The following is an 18,727-nucleotide window of genomic DNA, read 5'->3' as shown; positions in this document are numbered from 1 at the left end:
AGGGGGGGAAAGGGGGGGAATGAAAATAATGAATAAAAGAGAGATGGCATACTCTTGTCTTTCTGAATACCTATGTAGAGATATCTTGGACTTCTGAGTGAGTAAGGATAAACACACAACTGTTCTTGCATTTGATCTCCAAATATATGGAGATCAAACCTATACTTACAGCCACAGGAGAGATTCTACTAGTTTTAAAAGTGGGACCAACCAGCAGCCCACGTAGGCCATTTCTGGAGGTGTATCAGGTTTAGAAAACACCTTCAATGCTTAGCTGAAGTTACTCATACAGTCATGAAGATCACAGTTTGTTTACTGTGCATTGGGCTCAACATACTCACAAAACGAAATGGTGGTGAAGCCACTGCAATATGATTGTTCCTATGGTGCTCCCAAGGTTGCCAACTATTTAGCCTGCCTCTGGGACAAACTACATGTTACGTGGGAGATTTACAGCCAGATTTCCTTATATTTTAATTCCAATGGACAAGCAAAGGTCCCTCAAACTGGATTAGGCAGCATCTCTGGAGCAGGGGCAGAATCATCTTTTTGCTCCCGAGCCATTTTCCTGATGAAAATCACACCCCTTTCCAGTTTCTATAAGCTCCAGGGGAGTGAGAGATATAGAGACAATACAGGTACATGCTTTTATCCTGTACAAGGCTAGTAGCTGCTTTGGAGAATGGGAAATTGTGGAGTGGGAGGAGGGAAGAAGGGTCAATGCCTCCTCCCCAGGTCCCACTCTCTAGATCCAATTCAAAGTCCCCCAGAAGCTTCTTTTTAATTAAAAGTTAAATATTCCAAGATTTTACTTCTGCATCTGATGCAGGTGGTAATGTTTAACTTCATGCCAAAAAATGTTTCAAATGCTGATTTCTCATATCAGTTCACTGTCAAAGGCACAACAGCAGAGCAGGGTGCTTTATACAGATCAGTTGGCAACCTTAGCTGCTCTGATTATGTTTTCAGTAAGACAATCATGTCACTTTCCCCACTCAGAGACAGCATAGATAAAGCACAACAGAAACAGAGGGAGCCAGTCACTTCCTACGTTCCTATGTAGCACTAACTTTTCCTCTTCGCCATATTTCTCACACACAGTTTGGAAATCATTACAACTCATCTTGAAGACATTTAACAAGAACCTCCACCTGGGGGGATTCCACACGTAGTACTGAGGGCGCTTCCATGCGCCCCCAGTGCATCCCCAAAGCGATCGTGTAACTTGCCTGGAGAAGAGACAAGGAAGAGGCGTCCTTGCCGCCGCCGCCGCCACCCACCTACCTCCTCGCTGGCCAGGTTGGAGAGCTCGGCGGAAGAAGGCGGGGTGGAGAGCGGAAGAAGATCTCCACCCCGCCTTCTTCCGCCGAGCTCTCCGTCCCGGCTGGGTCGGAGGTAGGTGGGTGGCGGCGGCGGCAAGGATGCCTCTTCCTAGTCTCTTCTCCAGGCAAGTTACACGATCGCTTTGGGGCCGCACTGGGGGCGCATGGAAGCGCCCTCAGTACTACGTGTAGAATCCCCCCCCCCCGGTCACTGACTGCATAGAACATGCCCTGACATCCTGCTACCCTCGCACTCGATACTCTCCAGGCTGGGATGCGAAGCTCTTCTACATCCCTCTCTCATACTTGCCAACTTCAGTGGCAGACTATGTAGTGACCCGTTCTAGACCAAGCCATTACAGGCAGTGTAGATTATTCTGCTGTATTTTATGGTTTTAACTGCCCAGAGACCCTTGGATATTGACCAGTTTAAAGATGTAAGAAATAAAAATAAATAAATAATTTTGCAGAAACAGTACTACGATAATCTAAATAAGCTAGACTGACCATATGAAAAGGAGGACAGGGCTCCTGTATTTTAAACAGTTACATAGAAAAGGAAATTTCAGCAGGTGTCATTTGTATATATGGAGAACCTGATGAAATTCCCTCTTCATCACAACAGTTAAAGCTGCAGGAGCTATACTACAGTGACCAGATTTAAAAGAGGGCAGGGCTCCTGCAGCTTTAACTGGTGTGATGAAGAGGAAACTTCATCAGGTTCTCCATATATACAAATGACACCTGCTGAAATTTCCTTTTCTATGTAACCGTTAAAAATACAGGAGCCCTGTCCTCCTTTTCATATGTACAATATGAGTGATAACATTCAATCACAAAGGTACTAAGAAAGTTTTATAGACGAATAATTCAAAAGAGATCACAAATGTACAAAAGACAGGCATATAGATAACATTTACAAGATGTTCATCAAACATTCATAATGAAGCCTACAATAAGTTGGCATCCATTAAACATTCATGACAAGAATCAATGATCTCATAAATATGTGTCTAACAGATAAATTTCATGAAGCGTCTAATATAATAAAGCGTCTAATATAATAAACAGTAGTCCGGTACAAGTTCTGTTTCGATAATTCTTTGTCAGTAGGATGCTGGAAAATGATACAAAAACACCTTACTCAGCATTTGTAACCAATTACATACGTTGTCATTTACTACATACAAAGCAAGAAAACAGAGTATATTGGCCTCACCAAACTGGTTCACAAAAGGAGCCACGGCTATACATTTAGAGTGGAACCCTCCAAGGTTTAGCTAAAGAAGAAATAGTGAAACTTGTAATTATAATTATAAACTATCCAAAACCTAAGTTGATTATACAAAAACTATACTAAAGACTCTCAAGGCTTACCACCATATCATTTTCATGTCTTCAAGCCGTCAGGTAATGCTCTCAATTTCTTGAAGAGATTTCAAAAAGGCTCCCAGTTCTTATAGAATATAGTTAAAGTAGCTTAATTGGCTAATAAATCACCTTAAGTTGTGAGACCTAGACTGGCGTTTAGTCCAAAAGGTTGAATACAATTAAGTCGATGGATCCACTCAGCTTCCCTTTGAAGAAGTTCCTTGTTCAGATCACGATAATTATACTGAAGGGGAAAGATCTCGTCAATAACAAAAAACTGAAAATCGTAGTAATGATGATGATGCTCTATAAAATGTTGGACTAATGGTGCCTCTGTTATCCCATTTCTAAGTTTAGAACGATGTTCAATGATTCGTGCTCATACACTCCGCATAGTTTTGCCCACATAAATCAAATGACAAGGACAGATAATGATATAAACCACCTTCTCCGTAGAACAATTAGAAAAGTATCTTAAATCAAAAGTTCGGTTATCTGTAGGGTGTTGAAAGTTCTTAATCTGTAACGCCAGGTCGCATACTGAACAACCCCCACACCTATAATGTCCTTTAATATTATGTGCGGTTGAGTGTTATCACTCATATTGTACTATTGTTATTTTCAACCACAGCCTTCTATTTTACTTTACTCTATTTTCTATTTTACTAGTAGATCTTGACATTTCAATCTAGTGAAAAGGTCACCCTAAATAAGCTATGGTCGGGCCACAGCCTGTGTTCCATCTTTCCATTTTTATTATCAATATATAAAGGACTCAACACTAGATTGAAATGTCAAGATCTACTAGTATTCCTGTTGATGGCAGCTCACTATAATGACTACCAGCCTTTCATGGTCTTATTGTCCATGATGTCAGCGGCAGCACCAGGGAAAAAAAATCGGGGGATGGGACACACACAGACACAGAAGGGACAAAGTATATTTCTAGGTGGGTGGGCTGTGTCCCATATATGAAGATCTCTGAAAGAAAAATAATAGTATATCTCACACTAAAACTGCCATATATTCTGAATTCATATATTGATTAATTTAGGTATTTTTTTAATATAGCATATAATAGCCAAATTCAAATTACAGTAAGGAAAAAGGCTTTCAAACAAGGTAGAGTCACTACACAAGCATCTCCTTGACATACAGAACACTTCCTTTAGAAAACAGTTACTTTTGAACCAGTGCAGGCAGAACCAGGAAGGTAGACTCTTAGGGCACTTTTTTTTCATGTAATCATCATAGTTTGGTCACTGGTTTTCCTGTGAGCTTTACATGACGCCATGCAGTTGTTGTCTCATGTCTCTCCCACCCCCTTTTCACGGGTTATTTTGATACAGAGAAAATATGGTAGTTTTGTCGGTCATGCGATGACTGCCATTGTTTCCCCAGCATACCTGGAACTTGTTGTTGGTGTTACAACAGTATGTGAGTTATGCGTATAAGCTTAAATACATGTACATATATGTTGCAGGCTAGCTGGAGATTTCCGGGGTTAGGTGAACATTTCATCTGCTAGTCTGTTGTGACAGTGAATAAATAACAGTTACGCTGATGTTTCGCTAGCTGTGGACTTATATTTCCCCCTCTCTATTAATATAGTTGAGTTCATTAGTAAAGTTTTATTGTGTGTACAATAACATTTGTTCCTGAGTTAGATCTGTTTTTCTGTAGGTAGTAAACCATGTCTTCCTGTTAGGTAGTAAACCATAGTGGTGATGGATAGATAGAGAATAGTTTGATATGTTTATGGGAGGAATCTGGCCAGCTTGTTTATGGTTCAAACCGGCGCCAGGATCCAGCTTTGGTATGTGGGAAAGGGTGGGAGTTAAACTTCCCGAGGTCAGGCAGAGGCTTCGCACCTGGGGGCTATCTCCTGCCTGGGCTAATTGGGCTTTGTGTGAGAAGAAAGAGCAAACACCCTCATTAAGGGAGAGAGAGATAAAAAGGCTGATTGGATTAAGTTGGGGCAGGTCTTCAGCCTGGAGGCTATGGACGTCTGCAGTTGCCCAGTCTGGGAGCTGAAAGAGAGTTAGGGTGTTGCTGTTCTGCTGCGTGCTGGTTTTTCAGAGGCAAGTTTTGGTCGCTTTGGCCGAAGGGGGGGAGGGAAGTCTAGTGGAGAGACTGCCTGTTCTTTTCTGAATGGATTTGTGGGTGGTTCTGCCTGATATCTATCTACCTCATTTACCCTCTTCCCCTGTGTTCCCGTATTTTCCTTTTTATTTGCATTTCTGTAGCTGCTACCAACCAAGCTCTTATTTAGTAACAATAAACTTTTATCTTGGTTATTTTGGGTGTCTGTGTGCCTTTATTCCAAAGTTATACCGGTCCTGTAGTACGGGGGTTGGGGGAACCACCCCAGAGGGACCCTTGGGAAGGACTGATTGACTCAGGCTTCCTTTACACCATCTATCTATCTAGGCTCTCAGGGCAGTTCACAATTAAAACCATAAAGTATAGCAAAATAATCTACACTGCCTGTGCTGGCTTGATCCTAGAGCGGGTCAACACATAGTCTGCCACTGCGGTTGGCAAGTATGAGACAGGAATGTAGAAGAGCTTTGCATCCCAGCCTGCAGAGTAGCGAGTGCGAGGGTAGCAGGATGTCAGGGCATGTTCTATGCAGTCAGTGACCAGGTGGACGTCCTTGCTGGCTCTGTTGATGAGTTTTTTTGACATTTTCAAAACTGTATGTGAGAAAAATGAAAAGTGAGTCCTGAAACAGTATAAGAGGCAATAGAATCTTTGGCAGTCGAAGGGACAGATGAGCTAGCCAATAGACATATTATAAACCAAAGGAGAGGCATCAGGAGCTATCCTTGATGGGACCCTGTTTTGGATTACATTGCTAGATTAGAGACCCCTGTCTCTCAGCATCATCACACGGGGGGGATCGTGGTTCCTTACCGTAGCTTCTCCACCCCTGCTCCTGTCCCACATTACTTTCTCTTTCTTCCCTGAGAAGAAACAGGAAGTAAACAAAGACCATGTGGTCCATTCAGGGACCGTTTTTATTGCACCATTTTTCCTGCACACAGCAGGAAAAGGCGACACATTCTATTTCCCCCACCCAAAAAAATGTATTAAAAGGGGTCCATTTTGTGATGGAAAAAAGTCAAGGAGTGGGAGGTGTGCAGGAGGTGGATGGCATCATCATTTATTTATTGCATTTCTATACCGCCCAATAACCGAAACTCTCTGGGCGGTTCACAAAAATCTAAAGGACATGTGAAAAATTGTGAATGGGCAATAGCGAGCATGTGATAAAACGCTTGTCTGATGAACTCCCCTGACTCCTGATTAGGTTATCTAAGGCCATAGCTAGAAGGGGCGATATCCCAGGGTGATCTCCGGGATGGTCCCTGTGCGTTCACATGATGCACAGGGGATCCCGAGATCAGGCAGGAATGATCCCTCCCTTGCCCCAGGATCTCGCCCTACCCTTTGAGCTGGTTTTCCATAGTCATGGGCCAATCCTGAGACTGCGGAACGTGTGGCCTGGTGTCGTGGTTTGTCCTTGTGAGGAGCTGGGACCCGTGCATGGTCCGCAGAGCTCCTCAAGAGGTCTGCGCCCATCGGGGTTGGGGTGAGGGAAGCGGGGAACTTTTTTTAAAAAAACACACACCCTACCTTTGAGCGCATGAGTGCTCGTGTGCATCTTCTGTTTTCTTTTAAAAAAGAAAATGGTGGGCGTGACGTCCTCTCCCTCCGAGGTCATTGCACGCCACATTTATTTATTTATTTATTTAGAATATTTATATACCGCTCCCCATTGAAAAATTTCGGAGCAGTGTACAAGATAAAAATGAAAATAAAAACAGAATAAAACAGTTAAAACAAAATTTTAAAGAAGCAAAAACAGAAATCCAAGGCTGCATGTTAAAGAAAGGCTTCTTGGAATAAAGATGTTTTCAGAAGGCGCCGAAAGGAGTACAAGGTTGGCGCCTGCCTGACCTCCAGAGGCAGAGAATTCCACAGGAGGGGCGCCACCACGCTGAAGGCTCTTCCCCTGGTGGATTCCAATCGGAGGATGGATCTAGGTGGAACCACCAGGAGCAGGCCCTCGGATGACCTCAGTGACCGGGCAGGTTGGTAAGGGAGAAGGCGCTCTCTCAGGTATCCTGGTCCCAAGTTGTTTAGGGCTTTGTACACAAGCACAAGAACCTTAAACCTGGCCTGGTAGCGAACAGGCAGCCAGTGCAGTTCCCTCAGCAGAGGAGTTACATGCTGGAAAGGGGCAGCTCCAGACAACAGCCGAGCTGCAGCATTCTGCACTAGCTCTAGCTTCTGGAGCAGCTTCAAGGGCAGCCCCACATAGAGCGCGTTGCAGTAATCCAATCTTGAGGTTACCAATGCCTGTACCACCGTGGTCAAGCTATCCCTGTCCAAGAGAGGCCGTAGTTGGCAAACCAACCAAAGATGACATTCCTCCTGTCCCTCTCTCGATAAAGGTCATCCATCAGGGCGACCAAGGCTGATTCAGTCCTGTAACCAGATCGGAACCCAGACTGGAATGGATCTAGATAATCAGTATACTCCAAGAGTGCCTGCAGTTGCTCTGCCACAACCCTCTCAAGTACCTTCCCTAAAAAAGGAGTGTTAGCAACTGGGCGGTAGTTGCCTAATACCATCAGGTCCAGGGTGGGCTTCTTCAGGAGTGGTCGCACTACTGCCTTGCACTTTTAAAATATCACGAGATCTTCACCTGTCCATCGTGCTAGACCTGTAGGTCTAGCTGAGGCCTCTGTTTAATTGAACTTGGGCTCAGTAAGGTCCCTGATCCATGGACACTGATGAGTTGCCTGTGTTTTGTATCTTACTGCAATAAAGGAGTTCATTGTTTCTTTGGTTGCTCATGTTTGGTGGCTGATGTTGCGAGGGAGCCTGACGATAGTAAACTTTTCATATAATTTACTGACAGCTTTGTTCTCTAAGCCTTCCATGATAGTAGGGCTAGAGGTTCTTAACCTTCCCAGGTCCTGCCCTTCAAATCTCTGACACAATATATAGAGCCTGCAGGGCAGTTTCAAGAAATTTAACTCACCATCATCAAAGTACTGTTGCCCATAGGTCTCTCTGATGTCAGAAGGCAACCGGTTCCACACAGTGTTGAAGTCCTCTGCTACCTTTTGCACAATGAGTGTATTGAAACAACCAGGCTCAACAATGCTGACTTGGACGCCAAATGGAAGGAGCTCACGCCTGCGTTGAAAAAAGAAAAGAAATTTTCCTTTCTACTCAACCATACTAATAATGGAGATACTTGTACATTAAAGTTGTACAATATGTTGTGCAAATGTAACTTTAGTTGGGTTCTCCTTTCTCACATAGTTCACAACCTAGTCAACACTATTGCACTAGCAGAATGACATAGCTGGACACTGCCCATCACTTTATATTGGAACGTTCATGTTTTATTGGAAGAAAGTGTCATGCCCCCACTGGAGGAGTCCTCCTCAGAGGAAGAGCTGGAAGCCTCAGAAACCCAGGGAAACCCAGATCAGGGACTGCCACCAGACCCACAGGAGCCTGAGCCATCAGGGAAGGGATTCTGACCCCCTGGGAGCATCATTGCCTCAAGCGATGGGCACATAGGGCTCCTGTGTGAAGGACTGCACACCTCTTGAAAAGGTCTCCTCAGGAGAAAGTAACTCCTTGGGAGTAAGACTCTGGAAAGGGAGGCTTAATAATGGCAGCTGAGCACTGGGTGGAGTCCAGCAGGCTTTGGGCTTAAAAGCCTTCACAGAAAAACCAGTCCGTGTTGGAACAACTTGGTCCATCCTACCTTTGATCTTGTCTCCTAAACCGTGCCTGTGATTGATGCTCTGTTTCCTGACCTTTTGGACTGCCTAATGACTCTGCTTCTGGACTATGTAATGTACCCGACCGTTTCATTGCCCAGAGCTCCCCAGTAAACCAGGGAGCCTTACAAGCTCCACAATGTCGAAGGAGCTCAGGAGAGATTGTGTTGATGGCTCTTCGCACCTTGCCATTCCATAGTGCAACAAGGCCCTTGATGGAATCACTGCCTCTGGCTACTGAAAATTCCCCCAAAACATTCAGGGATCATTTGGATTTCATAAGTCTCTGGGGTCAGACCATCTTAATGGGTCCCCTACCTCTCCAGGGAGGGACTGGCATCATGAAACCAAACTTCACCAGGAAGTGGTCTGATCATGACAATGGAGGAATTTCCATCCCTCCAATATCCAGACCACTCCCCTTCACACGCTGAGGGAAAGAAAGTCAAGGGTATGACCTGCCCTGTGTATTGGGCCAGTGACAAACTAAGACAGCCCCATGGTTGTTATGGAAGACATGAAGTCCTGAGCTGGTCCTGTTAAGGTCCTAGGTTTTTCAGCACCACATCTGAGAGTGCCTCAGCCCGCTCAGTCAGGGAATCCATTGGGTAGCAGGGTAGCCTGTACATCAATAACATCCCCAATCTGTCTCTTTGGCCCAAGATGAGGTACAGGCCCTCACAGCCTATCCCAGGGCAGAGGGGTTTCCTGGTGAGAGTGATTGAATTTTTATGGATCATGGTGACTCCCCGCCCCGTCAGCCCTCCATGAAGAAAAAGAAGCCTTAAGCATCATGCTAGGCAGGAAGCAACATGGCCTTGTATGTCTTCATGGACAAAGAGCTCCATATGTAGAGGCCATTATTGAGAAGTCCCTGGACCAAGACCCACACATCAAATCCCAGACTTGTGCTTTGAAGAGCTTACGTATACCCTTTTTACCTCAGTCCCCTGAACAAGAGATGAGCAAACCTACTGAGGTTTATATATGAATAAAACCTGGTCTGGTACTTTAATCTCAAGCTGTGCAAACACTTTCATGTAGCACAACAGCCATATTTCCAAGCACCTGCAATGAGCCACTGCAGCTCAGAACACCTGGATCTCTGTATCTGCTTCCTTCAGGTTTAACTGGAACGGCCTTGCCACTTAAGCAACAGAGAAAGGTATTTTACCTCAGACTGTCAGAGAAGGCTTCCACTCCATACTTGGCTGGGCAGTATCCTCCTCCAAACATTGCCAGTCTTCCCATTGCACTGGCCACGTTGACCACCCTCCCTCTGGCTTGTCTCACCAGGGGCAGCAGGTGCAGAGTCACGTCAATCAACCCAAGCAGGTTGACGTTGATCACCTTTGCAAAGTCGTCCTTGGTCAGCCATTCATTGAGAGATATTGGGACACCTATGCCTGCATTATTTATCAAGCCCCAGAGACCTGTGTAAGAAGAGAATTCTACATTCAGGATTATCTTTATCATTCCAGTCTCCCACCTTTCTTAAAAGCTCCATCCGATGAGCGTTTTATTGCACGCTCATTACTGGGCACTCACGGATTCCTTGGAGGTAGCTCACATGACGTTGTCTGTCTCTCGTCTTACATGCCTTCCACCCTTTCTGGTCTTCCTTGCACCGCAAGAAAATCCAGAAAAGCTCCGAAATATTTTTTAAACTGAAGTTGCTGCTCTCCCCTGCTGTGTGTGGGAGAAGCAGCGTGTTCACAACGAGGGACTGAATGGCCCTCATGCACCTTTTTTACTTCCTGTTTGAAAACAGGAAGTAACTGAGTATCCACGGAGAAGCGACGGTAGCCAGTGTTAGCCAGCATTTCTTCCAAGGTGTGATGGAACTCTAAGAATTGGTTGTTTACCCTTTTTTTGGGGGGGGGGAGTTTGTATGTAACCACATATAATATTATGGTTTCTATCTGTATTATTCTAGGGGCATGTCTACACCAGCGCTATATCAGGGGATCGTCCTGGGATCATTTGTGTGCATCCAAGTGCCACACAGGGGATCCCGGGAGCAAGCAGGGATGATCCCTCCATTTTCCTGGGGTAACCTTTAGGTGTAGAAAGGGCCTAGGATAACAGCTGCTAACGCTGAAGAGAAGATTTACGGCTGTTAAAAAGTCACTCTGGCACAGCTTTTAAGAGAAGTGTTGGTTTTGTGTAAGGATGCAGAAACAGGAATGCAACATCTGGCCTGTGAAGGGCCTAGTGGGGTGCATTTTGGCCATTTATAGGCCAGGACAGGTTGCATGATTTTGCCTTTGTTTGTGCAGAATGGGGGAAGCATGGAGTTCTCTACAGTTGTGAAGGAACACACAATTTCTTTTAAAACCTCGATTCCTGTTTAGTGTCAAACGGCACATGCAGTTAGCAGACAAAGGAAAATCAAACTGAAAAAGCTTCATCACACCTACACTTTTGTCCTTGTTTTTCCTCAAATTATCCCCTTTCATTTCCATAGCGTATGAAATCTTGCAAACTTACACCTGTGCGCCTGTAAGTCCAAAGCCTCTTTACACCTGTCCTGTAGCGCGTTGCTTTATCCCGGTGATGTTCACTCTCACATGCCATTGCCTCCACCCATTGATCTCCTTTGTACCCCCTCTGCAGTTTATTGTTTGTTGGAAGTCAGAAAACCTCCCTTCCCCCTTCCATGAACTGCATGTGTATGGGCATTGATCACTATCACTCATCTGCTGTAATTCCCTTTTCTAGGCAACTGTTAAAGATACAGGAGCCCTGTCCTCCTTCCTGCAAAGGGGAAGAGTTCATTAATGTATTCCTTTAAATTCATAAACAATCAATGGATGACCCAATCTGAAACAAATTTGGTATGCTCAAAGCCCTCCTTAAGACCTACCACTGTGTCAATTTGGATCTCTTTATCTTACAAACTTACGCAGATGTAAACATTTGTTTAATTTCCATTTAAAAATCATAAAAACTAAACTGGATGGATGTGAGTCCATCCATCCCTGATAGAAGCTTTGGAGAACGATTTAGATTGGGAAAATTGTAGAATGGGAGGCGGAAGAAAGGATCGTCATAAGGGCATGTCTTGGATGAGCTGAGGATGTGTGAATTCGCCTCGGTCCAGTCAGGGGGATGTCTGTCATGGGGAAATCAGGCCCTCTTGGGCGCAATGGATTTTCCTGGAGTGCCTGGCCCAGCTTATAGCTGCATTTTTTTTACATAACTAAGCCCTTTATGGCTGAAATTTGCATAAAATACACTAATTATGGCTGTAATTTGCCCAAGATGTACACTTTACTTAATGCAATGTACGCAACTTGCCATTTTAAAGGGAAACATTTAGACGAATTCCACAAGCAGCACACAAGCCGCCTGCTCTTCCTGCTGGTGCAAACACAGGCAGGCAGAGCTTGGAGGTAGGATTCTTAGGAATGCTGTTCCTAAGAAATCTGTTGAGGATTTCTCCAGCATCCCTAGGATCAGTCCCCAAGAATGGTCTAATCCAGCAATCTGTTTCCACAGTGTCCAGCCAGAGGCCAATGAGACAGCCACAGTCTGTCCGTGCAATAGCACTCTCCCACTTGTGCTTCCCAACAACTAGTATTGACAGGAATAATGCTTCTGATATAGGACATAATCATGACTAGGAGCTATTGGTAGCCTTATCCACCATTACATGATCTAATCCCCTTTTAATCTGTCAACAGGTGAATCTCCAGTGTTAAAGTGCACTTTGGCTCTCTGTATATGTGCCTTTAACAGTGGCTTGATTGGCAAACACACATGAACAAAATAGGGCGCTTTATTCTGGACAGTTGGCAAAACTAGCTGTTCTTGTTAACATGCAAAATAAATAAATCCCGTCGCTTGTCAGTCACCTTTGTTCCCTATGCACCCTTTCACAATCGCTGAAGGGCTCCTCATCGCATGTTAAAGTCTGTCATTTGTTAACAGATGTAAAAAAAATTGTTTCTTCTAGAGTGTCGAAATTTTTAGCTAAGTCTATGCAGATACGCTCTTCGCTATGCATGAAGGGTTTGGGTAGTGACCCCTTTTTATGATGCTCAATTATTTTTTATTGTAAACTGTTCTCTTTTATAACTTGTGTATAATGGCTAATTGCTTGTAACACAATAAACTGACTCTGACTCTATGCACCCTTTCACCCAGTCGGTCGCTGCCACAACACACTCTGTCGCTGTGCCTTTAACAATGGCTTAATTGGCAAAGGCGCAAGAGCGAACCAGGGTATTTTATTCTGGTCTTCATCTGAACTGTTCCTGTTAAAATTCAAAGTAAACCATTCCTGTCTCTTGCCATTCACCTTTGTTCCCTATGCATGATTTCGTCCACTCGGTTGCTGCCGCAACATTCTCTGTGCTGGTGACGTCCAGAATGGTGGTTTTCAGCCTCTCCGATGTGGCCTTTTCCAGCTGCTCTGCTCCCTTCTGAGTGAGACAGGCCGCCAACACGCGCAGGCCCCGGGCATCCAGCTGTCTGGCAAGCTTGTTCCCAAAGCCGGAATCACAGCCAGTGATGAAGACATATTTCTCTCTGAGGTTCTCCACAGTCTGCCTCTCCCGGTACCAACGGCGAAGGAAGTAGAACCCCAAGAGGGCAGCCAGGTAGAGCCACATGGCTGGAGCCTGCAGGGAAGAAGAAAGAAGGGTGGAAGAGCTGATGCCCTCAGTCCCTTGTTTGTAGCTAGCTGATCAGAACAAGCGCCACTGCCACGGGAGAGCACGTCTTGGCGTGCTGTAGAGGTAGCAGTTAATCATTCACTGGTTAGGTTATGCATATCCACAGTTGATTTACTATTCCAACTTTGCACATCATTATCACAGTGCCAATATTTCTCTGCAAAATAGCACTGAGCCTTTCTTAACAGATGAAGTAATTAAAAAAGGAAAAAAGTACAGCTTAACATCCTAAAGTGGATTGCCACTTTGTAAAGACATTGCCACGAACAGAACTGCGTTGAAACTTTTAACCACACATCTGGCATAATGTCAGTCTCCCCTTCATGAAATTATCTCTAGTAACTCATGAAATAAAAAGTTATTACAGGGCCATGCATTTGGCCCTATATTATAATCAAGAATGGGGTATAGGGAGTAGGTTCTATGGTATATCACTACTGGAACACAACACTATTGGATGCCTTTCCCATCCTTTCATTTTAATTTATTTTATTCATTTGGATATTTTTCTTCCTCTCCCCTTTTCGTTTCCTTTTAAATAAGTCCTATTTCTTTTTGTATATGTTGCTCACTGGGTTTCCCCCCATTTGCTTTCAGGGAAGAGGTGTCTTGGTTGTCTGGAGGCATGGCATACAAGTCTGGGGTCATCTTCTTTCTCTCTCATCCACTACTGTATGCACCAACCCAGCAGTAACAGGGTGTGTATGTCTACATGCCTTCTAAACCCCTCAGTGGATGCAAATCACCACTGCGTCAGTTATACAACACAGCCACCGATTCGCAGCCATTGTTGGGCTTTTCCTTGAAGCTGCGTATTTACCCTGACTTTAACTGCTTAAGCGAGGTTACCGCGGTCCTTCCGCCTTGTGAATTCACCCTGGCATTGAAGCAGGGGCATTCTGAGGCAGGTAGCAACCCCTAATTGGTTGCTGGAAGCCGAGTGGGGGGCAGGAGGCGGTCCTGGTGAGCTGAATGGCCACTGGAAAGCCTGCGCTGCTTCCAGCCATCAGGATTACCTGCTGCCACCCTGCACAGCAAAACCACGGGGTTTAGTGGGAAAGCAGCGGCAACGTGGCACTGTCAAAGTAAGGAAAGTGGGGTTACCATTGTAAATACCCTTAGGACCTGGAGCGAGGAAAGTGTAGCCCTGCAATGGTGATGGGAGCTGCAGTCCCAACAACATCTGGAAGGTCACATGTGTGCCATCCCTGCATTAAGCAAAACACACATTTGCAGTGTAGAGTTGGCTGGGTAGGAGCAACTAACCTGGAGCTGATTAATCTAGGGCCTTCCAGGTTCAGCTGGTTGCAGAACAAGCAGAGCCTTCCTCTCCTTTTCTGGCTCTTTCTTTTCTGCCTGGCATGCTACAGCGTGTGCACAGAGGGGGCGGCGGCGGCTGAATTTGGAGTCATACAATTGGTTGCAGGCTGCCAGCTCCTGCATTCCAGGCAAGACTAGGCCAAAAGGGGCCAGCTCAAGGAAGCTGCTTTTGGAACCTGCTTTTGTTGTCAAGCGGCGGACACCCTTTATAGAGAACCATCCTGGATTTGAAGACAGCCGTCTATTGGTAGGTGTGCCTAGGCAATACCTGCTTTAAAGCTAAGGAATCAGAAGAGTAGGGCCAGTAGGGCCTTCACCCTGACCATCAGGAGACTCCACAGTAGGGTGACCATATTTTGGAAACCAAAAAGGAGGACAACATGGTTGATAGCCTTATAGGCCCCTTCCAACTCTACTATTCTATGATTTGATGGTTCTACTAATTATGATGCCAGATTTCCATTCATAAAAATTGGTGTCCTCTTTTGTCCACTCTTCTTAGTCATGAGATGAGCAGACATAGTTGCTTCTGAGAAGACATGCAGAGCCTTGGTATTTGGGATGCTATTTAAAAGTGCTGCTGAGTTATTGTCTTGCTTACTTCTGAGTTGCAACTCTGAGCTGTGTTGTGGGCGCTATCTTCATGGTGCGCTATCTTCATGGCGTCATCTCCCTCCAAAACCTGGCGGATTTAATCCCCCATGGTGGCATCAGGTAATCCCTACACCAAGGAGGGAGCGTGAGGTTTCTGGTGGTCATCCGGGTACCAGAGCTGCCCCACTGCCTTCTTCTTGGTGGGAGGCGACCAATCGCTGGTCACCTTCCACCAGGGACTTCCACAGGATTAGACCCGGATTGCCCCTGTAGTGACGTCAGACGGCGGAAGAGCTGTCCGGACCTTGCATCCAATGAAAAAGTTGGGGGTAAGTCCTCAACTTTTTTAATGTGCAGCTTCACAGGAAAGCCCCACGGTTGCTGTGAAGCTGTTGCTGTGTCATTTACCTGATGCAGCACTGATACAAAGCCATCACTGGGCTTTCCTTGCATATAGACAGCCCCCTGAGTTCTTTACTTGTGAGAATTTCATACATCTCCTGTGAAGTTCAAATTCTAGTAATTATCTCCAACTTTCCAGCTATACATATTAACCTATGCACATTGGCATCCTCTTTTGTCCTTTTTTCCAAGGGGTGCAAGCCCTTGTTTTTGGCAAAGCCTACTCACCCACCCTCTATACAACATTCTCTGAAAATTCCAAATGCATCCATTCACCTCAAAAGTTTGGAGAACCTGATCTAATTTTTGTATCTCCTGACATTCTCTCTATGATTCCTTACCCCACCCACAAAGGTTTATTATTTATTTATTTATTTATTTATTTATTGCATTTTGATACCGCCCAATAGCCGAAGCTCTCTGGGCATTTCACAAAAATTAAAACCATTCAAAGTATAGAACAACAGTATAAAACCATAATATAAAATACAATATAAAAGCACAACCAGGATAAAATCAGTAGCAGTGCAGAAATACAAATTTAAAACAGCAAAGTTAAAATTCATTTATACACTGTTAAAATATTGAGAGAATAAAAAGGTCTTCACCTGGCATCTAAAAGAATATAGTGTAGGTACCAGGCGAACCTCCTTAGGGAGCTCATTCCACAGCTGGGGTGCATCAGCAGAGAAGGCCACCTGGTAGCCACCTGCCTCACCTCCTTTGGCAGGGGCTCACGGAGAAGGACCCCTGAGGATGACCTTAGGGTGTGGGCAGGTACATATGGGAGGAGGCGTTCCTTCAGATAGCCTAGCCCCAAGCCATTTAGGGCTTTAAATGTTAATACCAGCAGTTTGAATCGGGCTCGGACCTGGACTGGTTATAACAACACCTTTCTAAATTAGACTCTATTCCCAGGCCGTGCTGTTGGAAATTGCCAAGCTACTCTGGCGAGTACTGGAATGGAAGACCACGAACATACATGAGCCCAGTCCTGTGGTTAAATGGGTGACTCTCTGCATATGGCAACTAGCCAAAGTTTGTGTCTGCAGGATAGCTGCACAGCAATTTGGAGTTGGGCAAACGACTGCAGCGGTGATTGTGGTGGAAGTCTGACTCGCTATGGAGTATCTGCTGTTGAGTTGCACAGTCCAACTCAGCAATGTCGCACAGATACTGTACACTTGCACCTCCGTAGATGCTGAGGTCTGCACGTGGGTAATGATAACATGAGGCCACTGCTGGTAATGGACTGCTTCCTTTGGGGTAGTGCATACATTACTAAATGAAAACACACACACACGTGTACGTTGTCTTCTCCTGAAAATAAAGACAAGGGTACCCTACTGATATTGTAACAGGCACAAACCCAATATTATGTGGTGGTGCTAGAGATAATTATCCTTACTCCTCAGTTTAGGGGGGGCATGGAAGGACTGTTTTGCAGGCATGCCTCTGGAGGAAGGGTGTGTGGCACCAATCTTGCTGCACAGTTCCCCCTCCCCCCTTTTCTGCATTTGTGAAACAACATATCTATGCGAGGGCGCACTTTGGGGGTTTGTTGCAGGGGTGGAAGGAACCAAATACAACAGGAAAATACAGCCTCACTGGGAGAGGGGGCTAGTGGGCAGCCATCACTAAGGAGTGGGTGCTGTCTCCTTTTGTGGCATCCCAGCTCAGCTAAAAACTTTTCTTTTTCCTAAAGCTTTTAAAACTTGATGTTGCTTGGACTTTATACTGTTAGTTTTACCCTACCCTGTGCCTGTTTACCCTACCCAGTGCTTGTTTGCATTCTCTTCCCCTCCTTATTGCTTTACTATGATTTTATTAGATTGTAAGCCTATGCGGCAGGGTCTTGCGATTTTCTGTTTTACTCTGTACAGCACCATGCACATTGATGGTGCTATATAAATAAATAATAATAATAATAATAAAGAGCAGTTATCCTCTTTTCTTCTGCCACAGATACGCAGCTCTGTATTGCCTATATAATGCAGTAATTGATATTACTGTGAAGATACCTCCCCCTGCCACCCAGGCCCTCCATGCCCCAAACACTGTTGAACTCCAGTTCTTCAGCATGACATTCACAGCAGTACAACCCTGCGCAGACCGCCCAATCAGCTGGATGGGGCAATTCTCACCCACGGGGCAACACAGTGTCAGACAAAACTCAAGTCCATAAAAGTGGCCTTCTTTAGGGTGCTTGAGGTGCGTGGAGAGTGCCCCCTCCATACAGAGAGGCCATGCTACGTCTCACTCACTTGTGGGTGAGGAAGGGATGGCCAAGCCCAGAGGAATGCAGGTCTGCAGATGACCACGCTATCTGCTAGGGTTGGGCCTGCACTGCAGGGGTGCAGTGTCATAGCTTGCTGTGGCATAGATATGTGCATTCTGCCCAGAACATTCAAAGGCACATGGTTATGGATGACGAAACAAACAAACGAAATAAACGAAAACTGAAATAAACTGTATTTTTTAATTAACAAATAATCTGTACTGCACTGTTGTGATTATTTGATTGGGACTGAAGTAGAGGAGCACTAATTTTACTGTACTTCTTTTCTTTAAATATGGTTAAATATCCCACAGTTACCTTGCTATTCTATTTCTACAATTCTTTTTCTCCTGTCTTTTTTCCATCCTCTCTTCATTTTCAGGCTGCATCCTATGCACATTTACCTCAGAGTAAGTTTGATTGATCTCAGTGGGGCTTACTTCTGAGTAGACATACATAGGATTGTGCTGCAGCTCTGTTTTAAAGTGACACAAGGTACACACATCCCATGTTTACCAAAAGAACGGCTTGAAAAAAGGGGGTTGGACACCCTAAAATTAGCAAGGGCAGATAGGAATTGTTTTAGCAAGCATTCTGAAAAAGGTGCTGCTGAATGAACCCTCTTTGGCCAGGAGGTCCTGGGGGGCATTGCAGTTCTCCCCCTTCCCCCTTTCTTTTCTCTTGCTGGAGTCCAGACTGGGGTGGGCGGTGGGGCAGCAATGAGGAGAGAAGGCACGTAAACATACAGCTTCTCTCTCTCTCTCTCCCAAACGTTACAGTACCTGCAGGGCTGATGACGAGAGGATGGCAGCAGCTCCGAAGGGGGGAGGGTCCCAATCTGCAGCTCCGGGCAATCTTACTCCTTACAGAAACAGTCCCCTCCTCAGCTCCACCACGTGCTGCTTCCTGGCCCCAGCGTGGCTGCTGCTCCCACCTTGTCCAGCAACTGTT

At 45.2% G+C, this 18,727-nt stretch overlaps 1 protein-coding gene across 3 annotated transcripts; it reads right to left on the bottom strand.

Annotated features, from left to right (window-relative positions):
• Positions 1-2,164: 2,164 nt before the first annotated feature.
• Positions 2,165-18,681, bottom strand: LOC134394362 (retinol dehydrogenase 7-like). 3 transcript variants are annotated; one of them, XM_063119753.1, is made up of 5 exons: positions 18,559-18,681; positions 12,807-13,128; positions 9,678-9,936; positions 7,747-7,904; positions 2,165-5,389 (listed from the first exon to the last, which is right to left on the bottom strand). In XM_063119753.1, exons 2-5 carry the CDS (start codon positions 13,117-13,119, stop codon positions 5,172-5,174), a joined length of 948 nt encoding a protein of 315 aa, XP_062975823.1. In that variant the 5' UTR covers positions 13,120-13,128; positions 18,559-18,681; the 3' UTR covers positions 2,165-5,171. The 3 variants fall into 3 exon arrangements, with proteins under 3 accessions (XP_062975823.1, XP_062975824.1, XP_062975821.1); XM_063119754.1 differs by lacking the exon at positions 18,559-18,681 and adding an exon at positions 14,449-14,524; XM_063119751.1 differs by lacking the exon at positions 18,559-18,681 and having other exon boundaries at positions 12,807-13,217.
• Between the last annotated feature and the right edge of the window lie 46 nt (positions 18,682-18,727).

Source organism: Elgaria multicarinata, chromosome 3, assembly GCF_023053635.1.
Source record: "Elgaria multicarinata webbii isolate HBS135686 ecotype San Diego chromosome 3, rElgMul1.1.pri, whole genome shotgun sequence".
Classification (NCBI taxonomy): Eukaryota; Metazoa; Chordata; class Lepidosauria; order Squamata; family Anguidae; genus Elgaria; species Elgaria multicarinata.
Note: the sequence above shows the minus strand (reverse complement) of the source record. Positions and strands in the feature narration are given on the sequence as shown.

Coding starts and splice junctions, on each gene's coding strand:
- LOC134394362 (XM_063119753.1), bottom strand. CDS start 13,119: ATGTGGCTCTACCTGGCTGCCCTCTTGGGGTTCTACTTCCTTCGCCGT. Junction 9,937..12,806: donor ATCATGCATAGGGAACAAAG/GTGAATGGCAAG, acceptor CTTCTTACACAG/GTCTCTGGGGCTTGATAAAT. Junction 7,905..9,677: donor GCCTTCTCTGACAGTCTGAG/GTAAAATACCTT, acceptor TTTTCAACGCAG/GCGTGAGCTCCTTCCATTTG.